At 38.5% G+C, this 13,720-nt stretch overlaps 1 protein-coding gene across 1 annotated transcript; it reads right to left on the bottom strand.

The window, feature by feature from the left end:
* Positions 1-4,693: 4,693 nt before the first annotated feature.
* APELA (apelin receptor early endogenous ligand) lies at positions 4,694-6,210 on the bottom strand. Its single transcript, XM_036281711.1, has 2 exons — positions 6,135-6,210; positions 4,694-4,782 (listed from the first exon to the last, which is right to left on the bottom strand). The coding sequence occupies exons 1-2, from the start codon at positions 6,208-6,210 to the stop codon at positions 4,694-4,696; spliced, it is 165 nt and encodes a 54-aa protein (XP_036137604.1).
* Positions 6,211-13,720: the final 7,510 nt, after the last annotated feature.

Below are 13,720 nucleotides of genomic sequence, written 5' to 3'. Positions count from 1 at the left end.
TTAATATTAGAAAATAAAGTTGAAAACGTGTGGTGGGATCTAATGATGGCAAGTCTTAAATGCTAAGATACTGAAAGTTTCATTTCACTTCTTTTTTTTTAATCCTCACCCGAGGATATTTTTTCCATTTTTTATACAGATAGAGTGGGAGGGAGAGAGAGGAATGGAGAGAGAGTGAGAAACATCGACGTGAAGGGACACATCGAGTGGCTGCCACCCGCACGACCAACCAGGGCCGGGGACAAACTGCAACCGAAGTATGTGCCCTTAGCGGGAACCAAACCCGGGTCTCTCCGGACCGCAGGCTGACGCTCTAACCGCTGAGCCAAACTGTCCAGGGCTCATTTCACTTCTTTTAGCAACATTTCTGGAATGCGTGCTGTGTTTCGGGCACTTTTTTTGACTGACGATACAAAGACAAATACAATCCAGTGCTGAGAGTTTAGGTAAGTTACTTCATGTTATTGCTGTGTCAGCATTCATTTTGTTTGACTAAGTGGCATGCAAGGACCTTAAACTGATATTAGCTCCTTTATGCAAAGACGTGTCCTGGACAGCAGTCACAGAGTCACAAGCAAATGTATGTTCCTGATATGACTTCTCCAACAGGTCTTGTGATCAACAATCTCTTCTGCCTCCCAGGGCCTGTATACTTTATATACCCCTTAGATAAGAAACCTGTGGAGCTTACCAAAGCCCACCTCTTTGGTTTGAATTTACCAGTCCAGCTCTAGTACAGGAATGCCCAAGTACTCCACCCACAAACTCTAAAACAGGCATGTGACCCAGGTCCCAAATCTTTCTTTCCTCTCTTTCTCTCTCCCACTCTGTCATTGTGATTTGTTCCAGAGATAGTCAAAAGGGAGGATGGTGTCACTGAAACCAAGGAAAATCCGTTCCATGATATGACCTACAGCAAGATAACTATAATCAGGACCAAAATGCCTTCATTGGATTTGAGAAGAAAAAAGTCACTAGGGACCCTTCCCAGAATGTAATGGGGAACAGTGTGTTGACAATAGATGGGAGGACAGGGAATCATCTTTTCAAGAAATTTGGCTGTGTATAGAACATGAGAGTACAATAGGGTCAATGGTGCACTTTTTTTTTTTTAGATAAAATAGGTCAGTTTTGACTGAGGAACATTCTGGAGAACAAAGGGAGTAATTGTTGGATCAAAGTTCCTGAGCTGTAGAGAGATGAACTGTTCTCAAGAGAGGAGTCTGTTAGCGAAACGCTAGGAGGAGAAAATGGAAGTGTTGCAGATGTAGATGTTTGTAGTTTGTAGGCAGGGTCTCAGTTTGCAGGTTGAGTGTCTCCATTTTCTCTGGGAAGAGGAATAATCTTTTACTGTGAGTTGGAAAAGGAGGTTAAGAAGTTTAAGGAAACTAGAGGTCATTAAAGGTTTGAAATATAGATGAATGGGAATCAGAGGCACCTAAGTGTAAGCAGAAGAGGACTTTCTAAAAGAGTCCTGCTATAGTTAGAGATGCAATGCTCCACTAAAGTGGAGATTCTGTGCTGAAGGCCAAGTTGTCTTTCAGTTCAGTCAAAAAGGCAGAATGGAGTGAGAAGGGCCAAGACAATAAGCCACTTGTGGAAAGAGTTGGGAGGCAGGGCAGAGATTTGGTCAAGAGAGTAAGAAGTCCATGACTTTGAGGGGGGTAACAAGAAGGTAGAAAATAGAGAACTAGAAAAACTTACATTTGGAGTGGTGGTAATTATAGAATTATATACCTGAAACTTATATAATTTTGTTAACCAATGTCACCCCAATAAATGCAATAAAAAATTTTTTTAAAGGAGAAACATCTGTAACAAAAAATAAATTAATTAGCCCTGGCCAGTTTGGCTCAGCGGTTGAAGCGGCAGCCTGTGGGCCAGAGAGTCCCAGGTTTGGTTCCCGCTAGGTGCACGTACCAGAAATAAATAAATAAATTAATTAATTAATTAGATTTTTTTAAAGGGTGGCAAGAGAATATTAGCTGGTCTCAATTTATAAAAAGTAACTTTGCCAAATTTCTTTTCATAGCTATTACTTCTGGTAAGTGAAAATGGGCAAGAGTGTGGGAAGGTTTTTACTTTTGACTTTACATACTTCCATACTGTTAGAAAAAATTTTATACCATGAAAATGTATCACAATTATTATTAAGAAGTTTGATAAAACATGTACTAATAGGGTATGTAGTTATCTAGAGTACACATTTATAAATAAAAACATTGCTGTAGTAAGATTTTACTGTTGGAAAGGGGAAATCATTAGAGTCTAAAATCCCTACCCCATTTTCCACTCTACAGCTTAAAACCTGTAAGCTCGGAATTCCTGACACCCTTTCTCTTGCTTTCCTCCACTCTAATGCACTTAAGGCTGAATGTGATGCCAAAATATTTCTGTGTGGAAAAAAAAATCAAGAAAATGAATTGTATGCAGCATAGGTTTTCTATTTGATTAAGTCTATTTGTGTTTACTTTTTAGGAAATCTTACTGAGGATCCCTGAAGAGGACTCTAGAAGCTGAAAAAATGGACATTTAAGTTAATAGAACATTCCTATAAAGTGAGTTAAAAGTCAAAACCACTCTACAGGGTTAGTCTGGAAAACTTTCAAAGTTAACTGTTTACCTTACCTATCCTTTTACAGTTTTACTCGACCTTAACTGATTCAAGTAAGCACATGTGATTTTATCTAAAGCATGCAGGAAAACAGAGGGGAACAAATGGGAGGTTCTGCCTTAGAGTTCCACTACCTAGGTCTATCGTGCCTTTACCAGTTATCAAGTTGTCAAGATGTTTTGTTGCAAGACATATAAAAAGTGTGCAAATATTTAGGACAGTGAGATTTATGCTGTCAAATATGAAGTTAGCACTTGTCGTTATAGCACTGATTCAGCAAGATCTCAGAAAATCATCTAATGCTTATCTTGCATTGGTTCTTGTACTGTCTCTGTATTCCAGAATAAGGCTTTTACACACTCTTTAAAGAACTATAGCTGGAATGTAGGACTAGTCTAAACACCGACAAAATGAATGCTGTAAGCTGAGCAGTTCCTAAGGATATCAGCCTAATTTTGTAAAGGATGCTAGTATTAAATGGCTAATATGGCTTTCCCTTAAATTTCCCTTTGGTTTACAAATTTGGTTTGTAGGTCAAAAATTTTTCTTAACTTTGACAATTTATATTTCCCAGCTCTATCTTGTTTACTTGCAACACTAGTTTTTATGGCAGGTAGTTTGTAGACAAAGCCAATACAACCAGTGGCTAACTAAGGGCTTTTATTCGCAGTTATGTAAGGTATCTTGCTCTGTGTATGCAGGAATTCCCCTGCTCTTGTGAAATGCCTTCTCTACTCTTTGTTACTTGTGGGGGAGTTCTGGGAAAATCTTGAACTTCTCCAATCCTCCTCAGCAGATTTTACCATTAATTGTGTAGATGTGAGAGTGAAATGCATTATTAACATACAGCAATGGATTTTTAAAACATATAAAATCCTTTTAAAGCATTTTTGAGCCTCTACTAATTGTTTTCTCAAGAACTTTTTATTGTATCTTTCTGGATTCTTCCACCAAATTTATTTTCATATGTTGACAGCAAAGGGTAATTTGTTACAGATTACAGTTACAGAGAATTTGGCTTTTGTCTTAGTCTTCATGATAAATGCTTATTACTGAATTGTTCTTCCTTCCTTTAATGTTCTACTCAGGACTTTCACTGGGTTTGAAAAGCATGTATTAAACAATAGATATAACAACTGTTCTTTTTTCCATGAATAGTGCCATAAACACTATAGTCTATAGGCCAACTGAATAAGCTAGTCCAGCAATTGCCTGTGTATGTTAACTAGCCAAGGAATATTTCTATGGCATTTTTTAAAAGAAGATATATTTTATGACTTAATGAGCTTAAAATAATTTAAATAAAATGCCAAGTTATTTATTTTTAGTATAAAATAACTTAAAGTTGGGCAGTCTTTGAAGTTAATTGATTCAGGTGGTATTGCTAGTGCTGGTGAGGGTGTAAAATCATTGGTCTTTTAATCATCTTTTTTTTTTTCCTACTAAAAAGAAGAGGGAGGAGCACAATTCTATTCTGAATGTATCCTTAAAGATGCAACCGTCAAGACCAACTCTATAAGTGAGGCTGTAAAACTGCCATGCCATTAATATTAAATTGAGTTTGTATATTTAAAAGAAATAGTTTTAGGAAAAATAACTGCATGTTGCAGCTAGCACATTATTCATGTAGAGTTGTTGGGCAAACAGGCAAACACATCCAAATGCTTTCTTGCACACAGTGGCCGTAATGGGAAATATGTTTGTTGTGGATAAAATAGGGAGCTATTCAGTGTTTTTCAAAACACACGTTTAAAGATGATTTCATAATTATATTCTCCTGCTGCCTGATTTTTAAATTATAATTGTCAAACACACACAATAGTATTAATCACCATATAACTACTATTCAGATTAAACAATTATCAAGATTTTTTTACATTTTCCTCATCTATCCCATTAAACTATTTTCAGTCATCAAGTCATTTCACTGTTTCATCTGTTAGCATGCATCCCTTAAACTGACATTACCATAAAAGCCATTATCATATGTTACAAAATATGAATAGACATTCTTTGGTATGTATATTCAATCTGGAACATTGCCTAAATGTAGGAAAGCTATTTTCTATCAGAAATACCTCAGGGGAAGGGCACTCGTGAATGGAGAGGGATACATCTCCTCTGATGGCAGCTGAGTCTGTGTAGCTTTCTTCTCGTTGCCAAATTAGCTGAGGGAGAAAAAGAGAAATACTAGGAGCATTTTTCAGAAAATTAACTGTTTTTTAGTCTGGGGGATGCAAGGGAATATTTAGGATTCAAACTATAATATTATTTGCTATTTGTTTAGATGTGATTATGATATAAAAAAATTAATGTGATGCAAACACACAAGATATATTCCCAAGAGTTCATGTAAATAGCAGGAACTACTAGTAATATCCTCCTTCTTCTACATGTCTTCTTCCTAAATGCTCCTGGACCTTTTATTTTATGTAGTGAATTAATCACAAATATTTAACAAGAACAGTGTCCAACGTGTTCCATATTTCAGAAAAGTAGAATTGGTTTGAATAGCAATTGCTGTAAACAGTAAGAAGGAATGCTTTCTGAGTTGCTAATTTGGAGCTTTTTTCTTATTTATGTAAAAGGGCACAGAGGAGACTCCATCTGAAATAACCTCAGTGATCAAACTGCTGATTAACTAAAAGGCAGAGACTGACTTTTAACCAGTTCCTTACCATTTTCTGTTCTAAATGGAGAATTATATTATCAAGTGAATAATATAACATACTTGGATATAAATATAACTATTTATTCTATTTAAATTTGGGTTTGCTTTTTCCTGAGTCAGAAAACTTTCTTTTTTTTTACTTACCAGTGCTTCAAAATTTTAGATATTTGGTTTTGAAGTAAAAGCACATTAGAATAACTCTTTACTAAATTCCTATTGGATAAGAACAATACAACTTTGAAAACTATTTCAAATAAATTAATATTTATTTATTTCGATCACACATATTTTTGACACATTTGTCTTTATAAGCACAATAAGACTAAACTCGTACTTTTTGGTGTTAAGTGACACATCTAATTATATAACTGGAAATAATAGTGATTGACCTATTGTAAGAATTCACCTATAATTTGTCACATTATGATTTTTATATATTGTTAATTCAGTTAATGTTGTCCCACTCCAGCCAGCAAATAAACTGCTTTGGAGTTTGCATTTTACCTAAAAATCTATAACTTTTGTTTACCTCTGTAATTAATAGACCAAACATTTCCATTCCTTTTTACTTGTAAGGACAACATATCTACAATAGCTAAAAGATCAATATTCTTTAAAATTAGGAAAATAGTGGTAAAATATTTATCATCATTTCAATATCCAGCTATTTAAAAAATATCTAAATAATAGACCTAACAGGATAGATAGCATACTTGTGGAACCTCACACACTGCCAGTACACTCAAGCACACCAAAGTGATTTTCAACATAAACACAATCACACTCAGGCCCACAGATACCAACAGGCATAAAAACAAATTACTTGGTACAGATATATCAAAGCCTTACCTGGTTTCTGTCCGTTGATAAGAAGAAGACCCATCACAAAAATTAAAAATACAAAAAAGAATTGTTGAAATCTCATTTTTCTGCCACACTAAAATGGAACAGTAGCTCTCAAAGTAAATCAAACTTCTTTGAACAGTCTGTGCAGTATCTGTGTGGCTCTTCTCACATTCTAATGACAAACCTCGGAGAACTGCCAGCTGCCTTTTCAAGAAAGGTTAATGATCACATCAGACAAGGTTACTGGTGTGTTGTGCTGTGGTCAGAGCCTCCCTCGGCCCCAAACCCCTCCTCCACTGCCCTCCTCCTTCCCCTCTGTCACTCCCCTTTATTTCCATAAGCAAATATTGGTGAAATAAACCATTCAAGTGTGCTGAAACTTCAGTGGAAGTCAACTCTGGAAGCTTTTAGGAGAGACTGACTTAATTCAATCTGGATTTGGAGAAATACGTAAAACTAGGCATGGCTCTGCCTCCTCCCCTCACCATTTGCATCTGTTTAAACTTTGTATTGCCCATATTGGTCCCACATGCAGAAACCAATGGAAATGACAGGAAGTCTCTCTTTTGTCCTGTTCAGAAGGAATCCAGAAGCTCTAACTTAAGACTCTCAAATGCTTTGTGGCAGAAGGGGCTGAAATGCTTTCTCATTACCAAGTCTACTGCAAAGTGGTGCCTATTTATCTTAAATTTCCAAATTGCTTAATCTATGTGGGCTTATATCAATAAACATTCCTGGGGTTTAGAAATAAATAAATAAATTCTGAAATAAATCTGAAAAGCGTTTATACTTTTATTTTGTAAAGTGCAATTTAAAAAGTAATGATCACTTTTATCTGCCACATGTCCAGGATTTTAAAAACGCAAGTTTAGACAAGCCACAAACTCATGATATCTGTGTTCTGTTAAAAAGTTTATGTGTGGAGCCCTGGCCGGTTTGGCTCAGCGGTTAGAGCGTCGGCCTGCGGTACTGAGAGACCCGGGTTCGGTTCCCGCTAAGGGCACGTACCTCGGTTGCAGTTTGTCCCCGGCCCTGGTTGGTTGTGCGGGTGGCAGCCACTCGATGTGTCCCTTCACATCGATGTTTCTCTCTCTCTCTCTTCCTCTCTCTCCCTCCGCTCTATCAGAACAAAGGATGGAAAAAATGTCCTCGGGTGAGGATAAAAAAAAAAAAAAAAAAAAAAAAAAGTTTATGTGTGGTGAAATACTAGGTGAACAGATATATCACAGTCACAGAAATTACAGATCTCCCAACACATTCAGAAGACACAAAAACCATCTAGCGTCTTCTGCACACGGGCACTAACATCTTTTTGTTTAAAGTGCTTCCTTCTCTGTTATAAACGGAAGTTACTGTACTTACCATAAAGTAAACCAAAAGAATTGAGTTGATACACTTTTGAAACACATGTAGAGCCAGAGTGCCAACTTGAAAGCAGATGCTGCCTTTATGAACTACCAGCAATGGTTGCATTGGGCTTCTCTAGATTCATGTAGTTGGTTCACAACCTTGGGCTTCCTGAGGTTTGAAATTAATGCATGATTTGTTTTAATCTTACAAGTTAGTCTGTAAAATTCCCTGCCTGCCTAGTGTGGATGGCAAAGGGGCCACATACTAAACCTGACATGGCGGACTTACAAAAGCGGTTCGTGGTAGGTAGTCATGTCCTAGGCTGGTTTTTTCCCTATCAAAGGTCAGTCTTCACCTCAACTGAGCCTGTCTGTTGTCTTTTTTTGCATCTACAATAACATACCTGATAATGTACCTTTGGAATACCAAAGTAATTTTCTTTTTTCTGGACCCCTCAAAGCACAATCACAAATCCTCTCATTGTTACTATTATCATGTTAATTGTTAATTGTTAACTATCCTATACCCACCTATGAAGAAGAAGGATGTGTCTATCCAGTTTCCTTTTTATTCAATTCCAGGGATTTCCCACTTTGCTTTCTCCTGCCTCCCTGATCTATCACTGATGAATTTCATGGAACTCTCTTATGTCTTCCCTGTTGATTCTGATGTTTAAAATAAGTCGTAAAACTGCCATGTTCAGGAGCATTTTCTCAGTCCCTTGAGATTTTGGTTCCTGGCCATTGTCATCAGTTCGACTCAAATAAACTCATAAAAAGCTCTTGCAGCTTTGGATGTTTCTCATGTTTGTGGTAGACAGACAGACATGAGCAGAGCAAGGATGATGGGCCAGGTACAGAAGGTCAACAGGACAGAAAGCCCTGGGTGCCTAGCAAAGGACAATTGTAGGGTGGGACCCTGTCCCCAGGATGACCTTTCCTCCCCTAGCATATTGCTGGTTATGTGGTTTGGAATCCCTGACCTTTCCTCTCTGGAGATAATATCTAGACCTTATTTGTTTTTTAGCTCCAGGCCCAGAAAAGCAGCAAAACATACAAGCAACACCATGGTCAAGGCTGACTTTCAGACCAGCTGCATTGAATAATGACCCCCTGCCCTGGCACTGTTCAGTTAATCAGTGTAGACCCAACCCTGAAAGGACACACCTAGAAAGCTGCTGAATAGTCTATTGAGATCTTCCCTGGGACCTCTCCTGAAATGTACACCTTTAAAACCCTTAGGGTGGAGGACCCAGTGGACTCTCCCTCCTGTAAGCACTCCTGCGCCTTTCCCTCCCCACTTCCTGTTCCTATCCCTCCAGGCTTGTCACCTTTACCTTCTTCACTTCTAAGCTCCAAGGGCCCTTCCTTTACCTCTATAATTCATTTCTTTTTTTTTTTTTTTTTATCCTCACCCGAGGGCATTTTTCCATTTTTTGTACAGATAGAGTGGGAGGGAGAGAGAGGAAGAGACACAGAGAGAGAAACATCGATGTGAAAGGGACACATCGAGTGGCTGCCACCGCACGACCAGCCAGGGCTGGGGACAAACTGCAACCGAAGTATGTGCCCTTAGCGGGAACCAAACCCGGGTCTCTCCGGACCGCAGGCCGACGCTCTAACCGCTGAGCCAAACCGGCCAGGGCTATAATTCATTTCTTAAGCCCATTTCTTCTATGAATTACTTCGACCTTTGTGATTTTTTAAATAAATGTTGTCTTATAGTTTAAATCTTGGCTCTGAATTCTTTCCTAGCCAGAACACAAGTACTGAGGTTGTTGAACCCAGGTCAGGTCTGATCCCACAGGTCTAACACCTGGTGCCTGCACTCACCACCCCCAACATGTTGGCACTAGTTATGCATGTACCTCATAACAGGCAATAGCCTACAGACATTCTTAAAATCCAAAGACTATTTGCCTGTTTGGAGACTGGAAGCATAGTGTTAAAGGGCACTACATTACTGTGCTGTACTTGGGCCTTGCCCTATACCATCAGTTGAATATGAGTTTGGACTCATAAAAGTGTTTCATAAATGGCAAAAAGTGCTTCAGATTGTTACTTCCCCTGCAAACTTCTCTGTATAGCACAATGGAAAACAGCAAGCTAACAAGGTTGAGTCTTTTTTTTTATCCTCACCCGAGGACATTTTTTCCATTTTTTTTTACAGACAGAGTGGGAGGGAGAGAGAGGAAGAGAGAGAGAGGGAAACATCGATGTGAAAGGGACACATCGAGTGGCTGCCACCCGCACGACCAATCATGGCCGGGGACAAACCGCAACCGAGGTACATGCCCTTAGCGGGAACCGAACCCGGGTCTCTCCGGACCGCAGGTGGACGCTCTAACCGCTGAGCCAAACTGGCCAGGGCCAAGGTTGAGTCTTAAATCAAGCAAACCAACAGAAGACCAGTATAGATTTTGACAATATAATTTGAAGCCAAGTTTTAAGTCTATTCAAAGGAATAGTAGTGAGTTTTCTCTATGGATAAAATAGTGACCACCACAGACTGCATATACAGATTAAAATGTTTACATTTTATTACCAGATGATCCACAATGAACTTCTAAACTACGGCCAATATAAGCAAGTACTGTGGAAGATCTATGACTTCGCCACTGATCAGGGTACAGCAAAGTGTTGTATTTGTCATGTAACCACTTTGAACATCAGTTTTCTCATTAAAAAGAAATTGGCCCAGCTGGTGTGGCTCAGTGGTTCAGTGTCGACCCATGTACCAAGAGGTTGCTAGTTCGATTCCTGATCAGGGCATATACCCAGGTTGTGGGCCCAATCCCCAGTGTGGGGCATGCAGGAAGCAGCCAATCGATGTTCTCTCTCATCAGTGTTTCTCTGTCCCTTCTTTTCTCTCTAAAACCAATAAAGAAAAAAAAAAAAAAAATATATATATATATATATGTAAAAGAAATTGTGACAGAATACATGGTTTTCTACTTAGAAGAGTTCTAAAGGTTTAGTGAGATAATGTATTAAATTTATGAAAATTAAGACATTATGTATATATTTAAAAATTATTCTTTCAAAAAACAAGGAAGAAGATGATTATGTTTAAGCAGTTGCTTTCTGAAGTAGAGTAGTAAAGTGTTAGAAAGTTGATGGGCAAACTGAAATTCTAGACATTGATAGACAATGAAAATGATCCAGTATTTTTTTTTTTAAGTTTTTTTTTTCTCTATTGATTTGAGAGAGAGAGAGGAAGGGAAAGGGAGAGAGAAATAGAAACATCAATCGATTGGCCGCCTCCTGCATGCCCCCACTAGGGATTGGGCCCACAACCTGGGTATGTGCCCTGACCAGGAATCGAACCAGCAACCTCTTGGTGCATGGGCCGATGCTTAATCACTGAGCCATACCAGCAGGGCATGATCCAGCATTCCTATGGAATATGAGTCAACAATGGTGGTGAATCATTCATGTTAGTATTGAACAACCAGGCCCAGAGGAATCTTGGTAGCAAAGTAGTAAGTCAAAACAATGCAGGTAGCTCTGCAAACAGGACTTTTAGCCTGCAACTAGATGAAAATGACAAATCATCTTTGTTTATGTGAACAGAAACCCTTACTTTGACCCCTCCTACAGTAAAGGTCGGTCTCTTTGAGAGTAAAGCGCTGTCCTGGGCCAGGTACCATGCTAAATGCATTACATCACTTTAATCCTCTTCAAAACACTCTGAAACATTACTCCCTGTTTACTAAATGAGAAAACTATCAACTAAAGAGGATATAACCTCCAAGGTGACACAACTGGGAAGGGGAATAGATAGAATTCAAATTCCACGACCTGAGCTTTCATCTATTTTCTTATCCTCCCATCTAAAGTCAAAATTCTAGTTCTTATAATAATGGCCTATTGAAGCTTTTATAAAAATAAAGATATGTTAGGAAAATACTTATAATGGGTCTCCCCAGAACTGATGCCAACTTAGAACCTCAGAATGTCACCTTATTTGGACATAGGGCCTTTGCAGTTTAATTAGTTAAAATTGAGGTCACACTGGAGTAGGGTGGGTTCTAAATCTAATATGACTGGTGTCCTTATAACAAAAGAAGAGACACAGAGACATAAAGGAACATACAGGGAGAATGCCATGTGACAACAGAGCTAGAGATCGGAATTGTGCTGATATAAGGCAAGGATTGCCAGCAACTACAAGAAGTTAGGAGAGAGGCATGGAACTTATTTTCCCTCTGAGTCCCCAAGGAGTCAGACCTTCTGACACTTTGATTTTGGACTTCTGGCCTCCTGAATAGTGAGAGAACAAATTTTTGTTGTTTTAATCCCCCTGGTCTTTGGTATAATAACCCTAGGAAACCAGTACACGTGCATATATTCTGTAAGATATATTCTCTACGTAATTATATTACAACAAAACAAAATATTTATTTTATGTTTACAACAAAACAAAACATTTATGTTGGCATATGTATATGCCAGGTATTTCACAGAAGTTATTTTATTTAGATATCATAATCTGTCCAGCCGGTGTGGCTCAGTGGTTGAGCGTCGCCCGTGCAGCAAGAGGTTGCTGGTTCAATTCCCGGTCAGGACACATGCCCAGGTTGTGGGCCTGATCCCCAGTGGGGGGCATGCAGGAGGCAGCCAACTGATGTTCTCTCTCATCAGTGTTTCTGTCTCTCTCTCCCTCTCACTTCCTCTCTCTCTAAAATCAATAAAGAAGAAAAATTTTTTTTAAAGTTATCATAATCTTATGATGTAAGTTTTATTTCCATTTTACAGATGAGAGAACAAATTCAGAAGTTTGAGTGACTTGTCCAAATTAAATGAAATAGCTAATAGCAAAGCCAAGATTAGGCCTGTGTTTATCTAGTCCTGGGCCTTTTCCTCCCTTGATTGTGATCCTGTACCCTCATTTGTCCTAAGAGAGCCTGTCCCATTCACCCTGTCTTCTTCCTCATTTGCATCTTAACTTTCCTTACTTACAAACATGCTCTTTCCAACCTAAAAATTCTCTCCTTTTGCCCATTTTCATTCAGCCACTATTCAGTCAGATGTCTGAAATAAAGATTGTTCCACTCCCTCACCGCCTTCTCAGGATACATCTCCTCTTAGACTCCAGCTTTCACCACACTACTGACACTTGTGTGTCTCACATGAAATTAAACTGTCAAATAGGGCCTTTCTGTGAAAACTTCAATCCATCCAAAGTAGGCAACTCTCTGCTCACGTTTTTCTTTTCTTGTTTTTGCTCATGCTGTGTGTTTCTTTTCTTTGGAAACATCTGTTCTGTTTGTCCCAGTTTTAATGAATTGAAGTCCTACTAGTCATTAAGGGTTTAGTTCAGTCATTAAAGATCAATTCAACAGATACCTGTGGAATACTTAAATTACTGCAATATTCCAGGCTCTGTTCTAGCTATAAGGATAAAGAAAAAAATCAGAAATAAGCCCTATTCTTGAATTTAATGTTTATTCACTAATTTTTATCTAATTAAATTTTATCTAATTAAATTTTATCTAATTAAATTTTAAATCCTCACCTGAGAATATATATATATTTTTTACCTCCAGATAGAATGGGAGGGAGAGAGAAAGAGAGAGAGAGAGAAACATCAATGTCAGAGAGATCAATTAGTTGCCTCCTTCATGACCCTAACCAGGGCTGGGGACCGAACTGCAACCGAGGTACGTGCCCTTGACCGGAATTGATCCCGAGACTTTTTGGTCCATGAGCTGATGCTCTTAACCGCTGAGCCAAACCGGCCAGGGATAATTTTATTTTATTTTTAAATAAATTTACTAGGTTTTCTCTATAAGCTTTTCCTCATTCCTGCCAACTGAAAGTGATTTTGTAAAATATTTTATTTATTGATTTGAGAGAGAGAGAGAGGAAAAGAGAGAGAGTGAGAAACATCAATTTGCTGATCCACTTAGTTATACATTCACTGGTTGATTCTTGTATGTGCCCTGACTGAGGATTGATACCTGCAACCTTGATATGTGGAGACGATGCTCTAGCCAACTGAGCTACCTGGCCAGAGCTGAAAGTAATTTCAATTCTGGTCTGGAGATCTGGAAAATTTCTTCTGTTATCATAGCCTTTTTATCACTGTAGAACTTGATTCCTCCCTTGTGGGCCATAGTACATTCATCCTGGTCTGACAGTTTCTTGAGGACTTATGGACTCCTGTAGAGAATAAAAACCCCTTGAATAGAGAGAATTGCCCTTTCTCATTTTGACTTTTTCTCCCGAGCCTAGAAA

This window comes from Molossus molossus, unplaced genomic scaffold (assembly GCF_014108415.1).
Source record: "Molossus molossus isolate mMolMol1 unplaced genomic scaffold, mMolMol1.p scaffold_m16_p_4, whole genome shotgun sequence".
NCBI classification, from domain to species: Eukaryota; Metazoa; Chordata; class Mammalia; order Chiroptera; family Molossidae; genus Molossus; species Molossus molossus.
This window is presented reverse-complemented; position numbering and strand designations above follow the sequence as displayed.

What these genes read in the sequence shown, in the direction of transcription:
- APELA (XM_036281711.1), bottom strand. Translation starts at nt 6,210, where the DNA reads ATGAGATTTCAACAATTCTTTTTTGTATTTTTAATTTTTGTGATGGGT. An exon ending in TATCAACGGACAGAAACCAG is followed by an intron (nt 4,783 to 6,134) that starts GTAAGGCTTTGA and finishes TTTCTCCCTCAG; the next exon opens with CTAATTTGGCAACGAGAAGA.